The sequence below is a fragment of the Podarcis raffonei genome, chromosome 6, assembly GCF_027172205.1.
Source record: "Podarcis raffonei isolate rPodRaf1 chromosome 6, rPodRaf1.pri, whole genome shotgun sequence".
Taxonomy (NCBI): domain Eukaryota; kingdom Metazoa; phylum Chordata; class Lepidosauria; order Squamata; family Lacertidae; genus Podarcis; species Podarcis raffonei.
The window spans coordinates 68499637-68512686 of NC_070607.1; the positions used below are offsets into that span (position 1 = coordinate 68499637).

The window sequence follows — 13050 nt, forward strand, 5'->3', positions numbered from 1 at the left end:
TTGTTCTTTTCTTAAACATTCTACCCATCACTTTTGCTAACATTTAAAAGCTGCTGCAGAAGGTTACATTTGCTTCACAGAGCAGTCTGGCTACTCTCAGAAAAATAGCCACATGGCAGAAGAAAATGTCTAGTCCTCTGTGCACACTCAATCTCTTAGTTGTCATCTGTGGGTCAGATAGCTAAATCAAATGCCACTGCACTCACATCTGGGATACAGTGGTTTAGCAATTATTATTCAATGTGGCTGCACTTCAAGGCATATATGGATGAGATATTTACAAGACGTTCCAATGCGAGCACGTATGGTGAGTGCAAGTTTTATATATATATAAACATGCTTGAAAGCTGTTGCAGTAGGGCATTTTGTGTAACGTCAGTAAGGAAGCACTATAGTGATAAAGGAGCTTTCAATAGTCTATTGGACCACTACAGTTCATAAAGAAAATACGTTGTGAGATGAACAATTTATTGTCGCACTAGATTCCCTTAACAGCATCGTGTTAAGAACTGCAAAACCCCACTATTGTGGGAGGTGGGGAAAGTAATATATTTGGGAAATAAAGGTAAGCAAATAGTGTAAGACTGGAGGATTAAATGTGTAATACAGGAGCAAGAAACCTGTGGCCCTCTAGATGTTATTGGACTCCCAACTCCTGCCAGCCTAGCCAATAGTCAGAGATGATGGGAGCTGTATTTTAGAACTGTCTGGAGGATCAAAGATTCCTCACTCCAGTGTAATACACCTATAGCTGCTTTTAACTTGCACCATGCTTCATTAATGGGATGTGTTTGAGCTAGATGTATCACCTTACAGAGAAAGACAAGGGTGATTTTGTAATAGCCAGGAACAATGAGAAAAGACAGATGGCACAATTGAAACAGGTACTTTGGCCAGTAAACTGCAGCAGGGAAAGAAAAAGCTATGAAATCATAAAGTAGCTATGGAAAGCTTTCAAGTAAAAGCCATATTTTTTAACAAAACATGTGTTCTTTCAGAACTCTTTAAGTTTGATGCAGCCCTTATCCCTTATATTGAATTCCAGTATCAATGTCCAGAACGGTTTCTAGCTTTAAGTTTTATTAATTTTAACTGCCTTTGGCATTAAGCCTCAACCAAGTGACACCATCCCCTACTTCCAAGGATTGCTTCTAACGCCGCGCAACAAAGCAGAGCCTCATAAGAGGCTTAAGATACAGGTTGCAAAGTAGTTTCTTATGACTGAATTGTTAAGGAAGTGTGCATACAACCAAGAGGTCAAAATAAATTATTTCCACCCAGGCTATTTCCTCTAAAGTAAAGGCTCTTCATAACTTCAGCAGAGGGATGGATTGGTCTTTCACCTGGTCTTCCTCCACAGATAAAGGCCAGTGTCATTTCAGAGAACTGCTAGCACATGTTGGCTTTACAGAATTATAGGGATATGGCAAAAAGCTCCATGGCTTATTTCAGTCCTTTTAACAGGCAGTGTCTGACTACCAAATTTACATAAGACAGCTACATTAATCTAGGCTGCAGGCTATGTAAAAATGATCCAGTAGAAATCCCAGCTGCGTCTGATCGAGAAATTATAGCTGGTTCAGGCACATGCCGGTGAATGCAGAAGGAGAAAACCATTTTGTTTTGTTTTTTAACCATTATTACATGTAATGACATCTTTAAACATTTTTCTAAAACATACACTCGCAATTTGAAAATTATCTCATGAATTAATGAAAGCAGGCCATATTAGCAGAAGTAACAAAAAGGGGCACAGGTGTGTAACATTGTAGTTTAGAAATGCTGATTGTTGTATACCCTTCCTGGTCTAGGTCTGCAGAGTAATAAACAGAGCATTTACTTCAGCGAGCAATCAAGATCATAATCTGGCCTTCAGTGCTTCTGTGGTGGTCAGGGAGCAGCAGATCATGTCAAGCTAAAAAAGGAAACAGAAATGAAGGTTAGCCAAAAATACTTTTGGGGCTCCAGCAAGGCTGTCTTATTTTCATCTCTGTCATCTAAAAAACCAGGCAAGATGCAACAGAGAACTCAAAACCTGTCACACTAACTGGACTGCATTGTGAAGGTCACTAACTGGATGCATGTAGAAGTATCAGCTATACAGCCATGTTAGTACTGAATTCTCACAATGGTCAAATTAGACATGCCACATAAAGGCAAAGAGTCCAGTGGCTTCCCATTTTATTCACTGCCCCTTTTGGCCATTCCATAAGCCAGTAGCAAAGCACAATGTGCTCACACAGGTAGCAGATGCATGAGAAGGTGCAAGGTTTTTTAAAAAAAACTTACAAAGTTTATTATTCTTGAATCGAGTTGTGGATCAAGTCACTGCAAATATTAATTACAGGCACATCGCCTGGATACATACTTACACGCATCCCACACAATTTATTTGCAACACAAAATAAATGTTTACACGGGTCGTCACACAATAGATAGGCCTTGCCTCACTCTGGGCTGCTGCCTTGAGTGAGGGAAGGTGGCCTTTCACTGGCCAGCATCATGGGGCAGGAGGTGCCTTCTCCCCACCACTGCACACCCATCTTGGCAACAGTTCTGCCCTCGTCCTCTGTGGCCGTCCACCACCATGCGCACTAGCTCCCCTCAGGCAGGCTTGGGACAAGCTGGGCAGCAGCCCCGAACGATTTCCAGGGTGAGTCTCTCTCTCTCTCCTCCCTGCGTCCCCCCCCATTAAAGTGGTTTGCTCCTCACTTTGTGCGATTTCACTTATGTGAATGGGCCCCCAAAATGTAACCCTCATGTAAGTGGAGTGAAAATGGTGGGTGGGATATATAGAAAAAGTGTTCCCTTTGCAAATGATGAAAGTGGTACTAGAACTTCTAGCAGATCAGTTTCACAGACCATGACAAGCAGGTGAAAGTACTGAGACAACTGAAGAAAATGAACTATAATCACCATTTGTGATTAATCACAGGAAAGTTATAATAAGCAAAATGAGAATCCAGGCAGTCACCGACCTTGAGGCATTTACTAGATTTGTGAGAAAACAAGTGTCAAACCTACCTGTCAATCAAAGAATCTCTCATAGTAGTAGCAATGGTACTTGGCTGTGATTCGTTGAGTTTAAAGACACTCTCAATAACAGATAACTCTGTGCTGGTTGTGTCCAGGCCACAGAAGGCACACCAGTCATTCACAACCATTCCAGCTGCAATCACCTCACTGCCACGGTTAACAGTTCCAGCCTGGTAAAAAAGAGAGAGACATTCATGACAGTACCTCTGGCTAAGAGAGATCCCCCCCCATCTATAACAGCAATACCCAATGCACTCACATCAGAGTTAATACCTCCCACCATCCAGGGTTGGGTGTATTATGAGCCAGAAGTAAAGTATATGTAACTGATAATTTAGTTTGGAACCAGTAGCCTTGAATACTTTTTAGTGCAAAGGCAGGATAGAAATATTTTAAGAAAAATATTTGAAAAGGCAATAGAAGCCAAGCCCTCCAGAACCAGGAAGGCATATGTAAATTAGCTCTTTATGTTTTATCATCATTTCAAAAATATAGCCCAGCATTCAGAAATGTCAGAAAAGCCAGGCCCCAATTCTTCAGCCCACAATTCTCATTGAGTGGCCTTGGGGAATCCACTGGGTCTTTGCAAACAATTTACAGCACAAGTGCTCATCTACTGTGTGGAATTTAAACACAGGGTGTGTTTCTGTTTTGGGATTCTACATTTCCGCACCCCACTCCACGTAGGCTCCAACTACACATAACATAGATTTCTGCATGTTATTCTCCACTTGTTTCAATCCTTTAAGACTGGAACCAGCTCCACCTATGTAGAAAATGGGTGGCTTAACTCCTTACAGCTTAAAACCACACTATGTGAGCTTTCCCCCCCCCCCCCCAGTTTGGGGGACAAATATACTGGTACATGTAAGATATGGAAACTTCCTATCACAACCCCATCCCCTGACTCCCATGGCTGAGAAAGCAACTTGCTAAGAAGGGACCGGAGAAGATAGAGTTAACCCCATTTTCCTCATACCCACTTTTGCTGAGAAACAGGCTGCCCTGGCTGCTAATTAATATGTAGAAATAATCATCAATATATGTGATCAACTTAACAATGTACACATCACTTTTCAGTGTTAGCTATAGTAACTGTTTGTTAGGATTCTCTTTACAGTGTGTGGATTCTAAAAGGCAGACAATTAGGGTAAGTAAAGAGTTGAATCAAAACAAGATTGCCACTCCAAAGTTCTCTTTACAGAATTCCAGGAGAAGCAGCATCAAAAGCTTTTATCCCTTTTAAGTCAGTTTCTTAAGAGGGGTACTTGTCAAATAGCTCTAGACTGATCCTTTTGAAACCAATTATAATCACTAACACTGTATGCAGCCAATATAACAATGGCACTCTGACATTTTTCATTTAATCAATGTTATTCCCAAAGCACATTTCAAACCCCTCTTCCCAAGACACTCTAAAACACTCAGTATTGGATGTCTTTCAAGTCATTAAGCATTCCTTGTTAATGCAAACATTCACTCAAATTCTTCATTGCTCTTCATATTCGTCTCCCCACCCCACCCATTCTCCTAGTATACACATTTTTTTGTTTTGGGTGGAAAAGAGTAATCTTGTGCTTTTATACATTGCCTAGCATCATACTAAGAAATAATTTAATTTAGGAATGGTTAGAACTGGCGTTAGAAGGTGATTTTGTGTTTTGAATTGGCCAGGGTGTGGCTATGGTAACTCAGTCATAAATACAGATGGTATGGTCTCTGATCTCAGTCTTCTGAGACCACTAGGTGTGGGGGGCGGCAGCAGACAACTCAAACTCAGCCTGTTAACTTCTTCAGAGTGTAAGAAAACTGGGCACTCAAAAAAAAAAAAAAAAAAAAATCAGCAAAAAGAGTAGTTACCACAAGTGGGACTTGTAGCAATGAGGAGAGCTCATCCTGGTCTTCAATGGAAGTCTTGGGGTGCACAAGTCCTCCCTGGTTGCTGAAAGCACAATAACTTCCCACCAACACTTGTTCTGCTACCGTCTGCCTAAATACTTCCACTTTTAGTACGTCTGCTAAAATCTCTTCTGTCTCCTGTAAAAAAAAAAGAAATGTTTAAAACCAGCACTGTGAACACATTAAACCTTTCCTAATTAATTAAAAGCAAATGCCAAATCAATTTATCTCATTAAGAAATGTACACATGATCACAATATTAATATAAAGGCCTTTTTGAGAACTAAATTCTCAATTTAATAAACAAAACCCACCACTCATGTTTAGAAGAGCCTGTGTTTAGATACTGGCCATGGAAGGGCTGTTGCTCTGTGCCAGTGCACCACCAGAGACCTGCGGAAGGTCTCAGATTCAATTCAGGGCTGAGGAAGACTCTTGCCTTCAACCATGGACAGCCACTGCCAGTTAGTATAGACAGTACTGACTTCTGTGAACCAATGAAATAAAACAGCTTCTTAGGTTGCTAGGTGATTTCAACTGAGCATGATCAGTTTCCATTGCCTCTGACCATAGAATCTCAAGTCAGTAGTGATCAATAGCACACAGCATGTAGTTCTTACTGCTAGAAGGAAAGCCATATTAAAAGCATTTACTACAACTAGAATGGAATTAGCATGCTGCTGCCACCAATTTTTGTGTTTTTATACTGTAAATCATCCTGTGATCCTCAGTTGAAGGGCAGTATAGAAATTTAATAAAATAAAAAATAATAGTTTAAATGATAACTCCTTTCTTCCATTCCGCCAACTGCCTCTGTAACTATGTCTCTGGCACCCTGCCTTCCAGTTGTTGTAAAATTCAGCTGATGGTGTCAAGAGCCTGGAAGAAGATGCCAAAGTTTGCAGGCAACTGCTGAACCTTGTGTGGAAGAAGGGGGCTCCCTAAACTACTATCACTACTTAGCATAAGTAGCGGTAGCATGCTAACTGCTGAAAAATTCATATCAAAATGAACTCATTTACTCTGTCAATGTCTGGATGGACAAGTGCTACATAGTCATTGCATGTAGTGACATTGCCCAAGGCAGAGAGGCGCTCTTCCACTCGCTGAATTCGTACGGAGTCTGGAAGACTGTTTCGGATGTGCTGAAGCTCCTGGTCCGTGGTATTGTTTGGGACTAACAAGCCATGCCGGTTTCCTAAAAGAAAAGGGATGGGGGAGAAAAGAGACATACTTCAAGATTCAGGAGTAACAGGTCTTTCATTTTTTTTCTCCCCCAAACCTGGATGCCATAAAGCAATGAATGAAAAAAATCACTGGTTGAGTTCACAGGTCTTAGTAAACAATACTTAAATGTTTACCATGAACACGCAGATGGCTTCACTCCTCCCCTAGTGGTAGCCGGAACAAACCATGATCCCTGGCTTATGTAGGGACTGGGATGTGTGGTTTCTTTTGCTCAAACAATTGGGAAGACAAGAACAACACTGACTTAAGATCATGGTTTGTTTGAAGAAACACAAACAGCCACTACCCAGAAAACAAATCCTGGGATCATGGTTTGAAGCTCCCATTTGCATTAGGGGAGAAGAAAAGTGGGGCCACCTGCATGTTCACAGTAAACTATTAACTGTGTGAACTCTGCCACAGAATCACAGAAAGGGATCTAACCCAACTTCCTGTGACACCTTTCTTGCTGTTAATGGAGTACAGAAATGCATTCGCAAAGCAAATAACTACAGACACCGAATGCAAGTAAACTAAGCCATATACTCCCGCCCCAGTACAGGGTCACCGAATACTCATTCAGATATATAAAATTTTATATAATAAATGCAATATATCTAGCCAAGAAACTAGTGCCAGAAGAACTAAATTGTTAATTTACATAACTTAAAACAAGTTTATATTATTTTTTAAAAAATATATCTTGTCTTTCTGCTAGATAACAGGTTTCTAAGGTACAAAAAACATTTTTTTAAAATAGAAAGCAGTGAAAATAGCCTCCACCTTTAATTTTTATTCCTGGACCTGGAGTACCTCCTCTTGGGAATTGGACATTCTGCAGCTGCTAGATATTCCTGGAAACAGTGGTGACTTAAGTCGCAAGAGGACAGTGATATTAGCTATCTGCTTCCCAGCTCTTAGATAACATTATGTAAGAGCGCTTTAACAGTAATAATAACAGTATACTACCATCAGTTCACATTGCTGTTTACTGTTAATATTGTCTGAAAATTATTTTTCTCTTCCTTTTTCCATCCAGCTCAGTGTTGTCTACACTGACCAGTGGCGGCTTTCCAGAGTTTCAGGCAGGGGACATTCCCTGCCCTACCTGAAGATGGTGGAGATTGAATCTGGGAAGCAGATGCTGTATCACTGAGCTACAGCATTTATATTTTAAGAAGGATTAAGACAACCCAATTGGAGAATGCAACTTACCCACACACATTCTGCCAATGATTCGACATCCGGCAATTGAAGCATGAACTACAGGGATGGTATCCGAAAGCTCCCCTTCAAAAACACTAAAGCACAGCAGAATGAAAATTGTAAAACGGTACCAAATTCAACATGACTACATTGTCAAGGACTCAAATAAAGGAGAAAATTTCACAAGGATAGTCAGTCACACGAGCCTCTTGCAGCAAATACAAATAGCTCTCGCAGCATCTTAACCAGTAACAGATTTATCCTGGCATATGGCTTTATTGTGGCATAAACCAACATGGCATGACATGAGCTTGTTGCTAAACTGGAAGAACAATTTATCAATTGAAGAGGCAAACAGCCTTTGATGAAAACAGAGAAACCAACCAACAATAATGGGTCAGTGACTCTTTTTCAATGCTGGAGATGGACTCTGAACTCCATTCCATCTCTTGCCATTCTCCAAGGCTCAAAAAAAGAAGAGAAGATACTAAATTGCAGGTATATAACAACAACAATTTATTTCTTATACCCCACCCATCTGACTGGGTTGCCGCAGCCACTATGGGCAGCTTCCAACAAAACACAGGGGTCAATGACGCATCAAACATTAAAAGCTTCCCCAAACAAGGGCTGCCTTCAGATGTCTATGAAAAGTCATACAGCTGTTTATCACTTTAACATCTGACAGGAGAAAATTACATAAAGCCAAAACGTTGCTACAGCTCCTTTACAGATCCTTTCTGGGCCCGCCTCCCTCCTCATTCATTCCCCTTGAAAGAGTGCAATCCAAACTCCTCAGAGCCCTTCTACAAGTTCCTAGATGCATTTCAAATGCATGGGTCAGACTAAAAACAGGGATGATGAAGCTCATATCAGTCTAACATCAATATATAAGTGGCTAACTCTGAAACTGCTCCCCCGAGGAATAGCCCCATTGATTCTGAGTGACCAGTTTCAGTCTGGCTGGCAGACAGCAGTCTTAAACACCCTTCAGAAACTGGGCCTTGCTCCCCAAACCCTCATAACTATGGGTCTGGGCCAAGCTAGATCCGTGGTTAGGCAAATAATCATGGACATAGAGAGACAACAGGACTGTAAAGGGTCCCCGATTATAAAATAATAGAAAATGGGAGATAAGTAGCCGCTCCAGCTACATATCTCTTATTTCCTCGCATCCAGAAAAACAAGAAGGGCTTTCATTCTTGCTAGAAGCTTGGCCTTGCCCTCACCGGTTCTGGAAGGCTCCTATAGAAGAGTCCCATACGCACAGAGACTTCACGCCTGCTCATTAGGGGAAATAGGAAGCCCCGACCATATATTTTTTAGATGTCCTTTTTACGCTGAGATTCATAGAGACACCATTGATCCTTTGCTGAAGAGGCTCGCCAATCTTTCAGACAAGTTTAAAGTTAAGTCTCTCCTCTTAGGCAAAGACCACAAGACGACCTGGCTGGTAGCCAGATTCTGCTCCCAGATTTGTAGGCACAAATCTAGAATAAAATAGCTTACTAGGGAAAAGCTTAAGTCGCCCTTTGGGGCGCCTCAGGGTCAATTTTTATGGTAGCCCAAATCTCAGTTTTACAGGTTATTTATATATATCTCAATTTTAACTCATGAGCTACTGCTGCAATCCAATCTAATTGTATATTTTATCTTTATGAACACTGTTTTTATTGTGTTATGCGAGTTGGTCTTTGACCTTAATAAATTATCTCATCTGAGGGGAGGGCGTGCCACTGGGGTGTGTGTGACTACTGAGAAGGCCTCCTCGCAATGAGGAAACAGCCAGAAGGCCCTCAGTGTCCTTCGGATATACAGGGCGCTGGCCATTCAGGGCTTTGATGGTCATCACCAGTACTTTCAGTGGTGCTTGGAAACAGGCCGGGAGAGCCAATAATAGATCTTTTAGGACTGGTGTGATGTGGTCCCACAGTCACCAGTGCGGAAGCTGCATTGGGGATTAAGGACAGTTCAAAACCTGCCACCCATAACTTGCCCAGGGCCTTAATGGATTCCCTCATAGTTTTAGCAATATTCGGGGGGGGGGAGGGAAAGAAGCCCGGCTGCCGAGCGGCAGCTTCCTTTTCAGGGGCCAGGCCTGGCTCCTGGTTTCAGGGTCCGAACCCGGAGTTCGAAGGGCAGGCGAAAAGGGTGACAGAAATAGCCTGGAGAGACTCGAGGCGCGACCAGGCTGAGAGGAAGGCCTTTTGGGGGGGGTGTTACCTGTAGAAGCCCTCTGAGCCCCCGATGGCCACCAGGCAGTAGGCGTTCGTGAGCTTGGCGAAACAGCCGATCTCGTTGTTATTCTCGAAGCTGGCCCGCACCGCCATTGCTGTCAAGGAGCCCCCGAGCAGAAAGCAGAGAGAGGGAAACCGCCCAACGTAGCCCTTCGTCCGTTGCCTTAGACACGCGGACAGGCCGCAAGCCCCGTCGCCCGGAAACGCGCCGCGACGTCACTTCCGCTTCTTCACAATCTCGCGCCGCCGTCGCGCACAGACGCAGAAGCACGTCGTACGTACGGAGGCCGCATCCCGGTGGGGGGACTTCGGAGTTTGGGTTCCTCGCTTCCTCAGTAACTCGAAGAAAACAGCGGAGAAGTCCCGGGTTCCCCCCGTGTTTGTGACTGGGCATTAACGTGTCCCACATCCCCAGTAAAAAAAGAAAAGTTCCAAGTTTTAATTTAATGTGGAAAAAACACTGCAGTATGCAAATGAGCGCTGGATTCGGGCGCCGAGAGGGCGCGAGGGGGAAATGTAAGGAGGCCGGTCTTCGTTGCAATTTGATGGGAACTTCCTGTGAGGGGTTTTTTTTGTTGGGCATCCTCATTAGTCTAGCCCCGCAATAATAGTAATGGGTCGCACTCCAGGGCTGTTAGCCGCTCTTTCAACCCCTACAACCTGTAGTTGTGGAAATAATGGACTTCGTTTGTACTGGTAGGGATTGTTCCTTTAAATGTTTACAAGCCCCAGAATTGTTTTTACCACATGAAGTAAGATCTAGGTTTGAAAAAGCAGACACTTCCTGTTGCTATATATTTTATTTTTCAGTGCTGCTGACCAATCGCAGTTATGCTAAAATCCTTTCTACTCCCATCGATTTCTGTAGCAGCTCCCATCTCCACCCCACAGGAGAGGCTGCAGTTCAAACCTGGAAATTCCCCAATCCAGATGAATCACTTTTCAGTGTCTCTGATTGCCACCTGCCTTCAGGTTGCCAGAGGCCATGACCCTTTCCCAGCGCCACTTGGTGCTGAAAAGGCTTTCTCTCAATGTTGGGTAATGGAAAGAAGCAAGGCTTTTTTTCAGCCAGAACTTGCTGGAACTCAGTTCCGGCACATCTCAGATGGGTGTCATTGCCATTATAAGAGAACGAAGGAGGTGTTCCTGGTGAGTTCTGGCACCTCTTTAGAAAAATAGCACTGGAAAGTAGGACATTAAGCATCATATTTTTTGGTCTGTGTAGTAGGCAGAAGACCAGAGGTCTGCCTTAAAAGGAGTGGTGAGGGACTTTGTTGTCCCAGAGTGGTTGCAACTCAATGTTCTCCTCTGAGGGGTTGTCCACACTGGAGTTCAATGGGAATTTAAGGTTGCTTATGTCTGTTAATTTAGCAATGCCCTCACGATGCCCTCCCCACTCAGCCCCTATCTCACACATTCTCACTTGTAAATCCGGGTTTTCCCAATCTGAGAATAAGCCAAAAATTGGGAATGGTGTGTGTGTTGCCAAACCAATCAGGGCCAAAGGGATTGGGATGGGGCAGTGGCGGTGGTGTTGCACTCAGTAAGACACCCAGTCCCTATAATCTAGTGGTTCTTGCAGGGGCACAATGCACTAGATGTTAATTCGTTAGCATTATTTCTGATGTCTAAAAGTTGGAACACCTGAGAACTGTAGCACCTTTGCTTCCCCAGAGCCTCCTGCATCTGCTAGCAGCAGCCCAGTAGCAAAGCCTCAACTTCAAAGGGAGAAACATCTGGCTGTTTCAGCATCTGTTTTCAAGCCAGAAGATTAAGCAGCAGAGAAGTTACTGGTATCATGAGCCAGGAGTCAGCTTTGCCTGCTGAACAGCTTGAAAGGGGAGAAGGTGGAGTGACTCCACTTGCAGCTGATCAGCTTTCAAGGATACAGAGGAGAAGGCACTGATGAGAAACAGCTGGCTTCAGCCTTCTTAAGCAGAGCATCCAGCTGCAGTCAGTAGTGCCTGGCCCTACTTTGCTGCTCCTGTTCACCTTGATCATTGGATTCCCTGGCCCCTGGACCATTTGACCACATGGATTGCTGTTCACCTGACCCTAGGACTGGACCTGACTTTGGACGATGACCCTGCCTACAGGCAAGTAAACCGTTGAGACTCTTCTGGTTCACTGGTCTCCCATTCCATTGAGCTCTGCACGTTGTTGCTCAGTATGAGACTGTGACACTTGGAACATTTGAAAACTGTAAGGAAAATTATCCCATACATAAACCTTTATCCTACTCTAGTAACTCCTACTCTAGTGGTGGCCCAGTTTGCACATCACTTTAAGCCATATTTAAATTATCATTTAAAGGTGAATGCACAGTGTGGTGCTGTACAGGCAGAAAATCATGGCTGCTCCACTCCTCTGCTGTTGCACCCTCCCAAAAATCTCTCCCATCAAGCCCAGAAAACTTTGCTGAACTAGTGCAGCTCTCAAGCAGCACATCCAGTCTTGATTTTGAGAAATAACAGGCATCGGTGGTGACAGCCTGCTTCTCTCTACTAAGTAAGGGTTCAGGTTAGTCAAAGCCAAATGTGTGCCACTGATTTCAGATTGGTAAGCATGCAATTAATCCTCCCACTGAAATCAGTGGAACTTCCAAGTGCGTAACTTTGGACTGTGACCTAATTCTGTTCCATTGACTCAGGTGGAATGAGGTATTCTAGGATTGTGTAAACCCTTTATTAAAATCTGGTTGACCACCTATTTGGGATAAATACAACATGTGTTCATGTAATTAAACACACACACACACACACACACACACAGCACAGTCTCAAGGAATTCAGAATTCAGGTTGTATAGGCTGCTGTTCAGGACATTTCCAGGCATCTGCATCAAACTTTGGAAAGGCTTCTTGTATATGTGACACCAGTGCTCAGTACTCAGAGGCCCAACTTGTGCAACACAAAAGTGTTTATTAAACACAAAGAGTCAATAATTATAGCCCTTCCCATGCTATCTTTCATCACAGGGTTCACAGGCCATTTTTCAGAGATACAATCAAAGCAAACCAATGTATTCTCGGTGTTTTCTTCCTGCAAGAGCAGATTTATTTATTTATTTTTACAGGAGCAAAACCTATGACTGACAAGGCACTGGGATTTATACAGTAGCTTTGCATAATTTCATATGACTAATCCCCCTACCACTAAGCATTTTTCATATTATCTGCTGCTTCCTCCATTAGAATTAATAGCTTTATGCAGGGCTGGTCCAAAACATTTTGGCACATGAGTCAAACCTCAAAATGGCACCTCCTTGCCACCATGGAAGAATGGCTGAGTGAAGATCTACATTGGGAACAAGGGGGGAATAAAGACCTATATTGGGAACAAGAGCGGGAGGAGACCAGGAGCACCTTCTATTCACCAGGAGGGTGCTGCCGAGGTAGCAGTTCCAGCCTCCACAGAGTGCACCGTAGCTGTTGCTGCTACTGTGG

General features: G+C 43.3%; 2 protein-coding genes across 2 annotated transcripts in view; one reads left to right on the plus strand and one right to left on the minus strand.

The window, feature by feature from the left end:
• Positions 1-1063: 1063 nt before the first annotated feature.
• EIF6 (eukaryotic translation initiation factor 6) lies at positions 1064-9817 on the minus strand. The gene is made up of 6 exons (XM_053393817.1): positions 9592-9817; positions 7378-7463; positions 5958-6133; positions 4897-5073; positions 3025-3206; positions 1064-1915 (listed from the first exon to the last, which is right to left on the minus strand). Exons 1-6 carry the CDS (start codon positions 9696-9698, stop codon positions 1906-1908), a joined length of 738 nt encoding a protein of 245 aa, XP_053249792.1. The 5' UTR covers positions 9699-9817; the 3' UTR covers positions 1064-1905.
• A 1727-nt stretch (positions 9818-11544) lies between these two features.
• Positions 11545-13050, plus strand: part of CEP250 (centrosomal protein 250) — a 133247-nt gene continuing 131741 nt past the window's right edge. The window contains exon 1 of the mRNA XM_053393799.1: positions 11545-11701. The gene's annotated coding sequence lies outside the window, so the exon portion shown is untranslated. The remainder of the gene's footprint in view (positions 11702-13050) is intronic.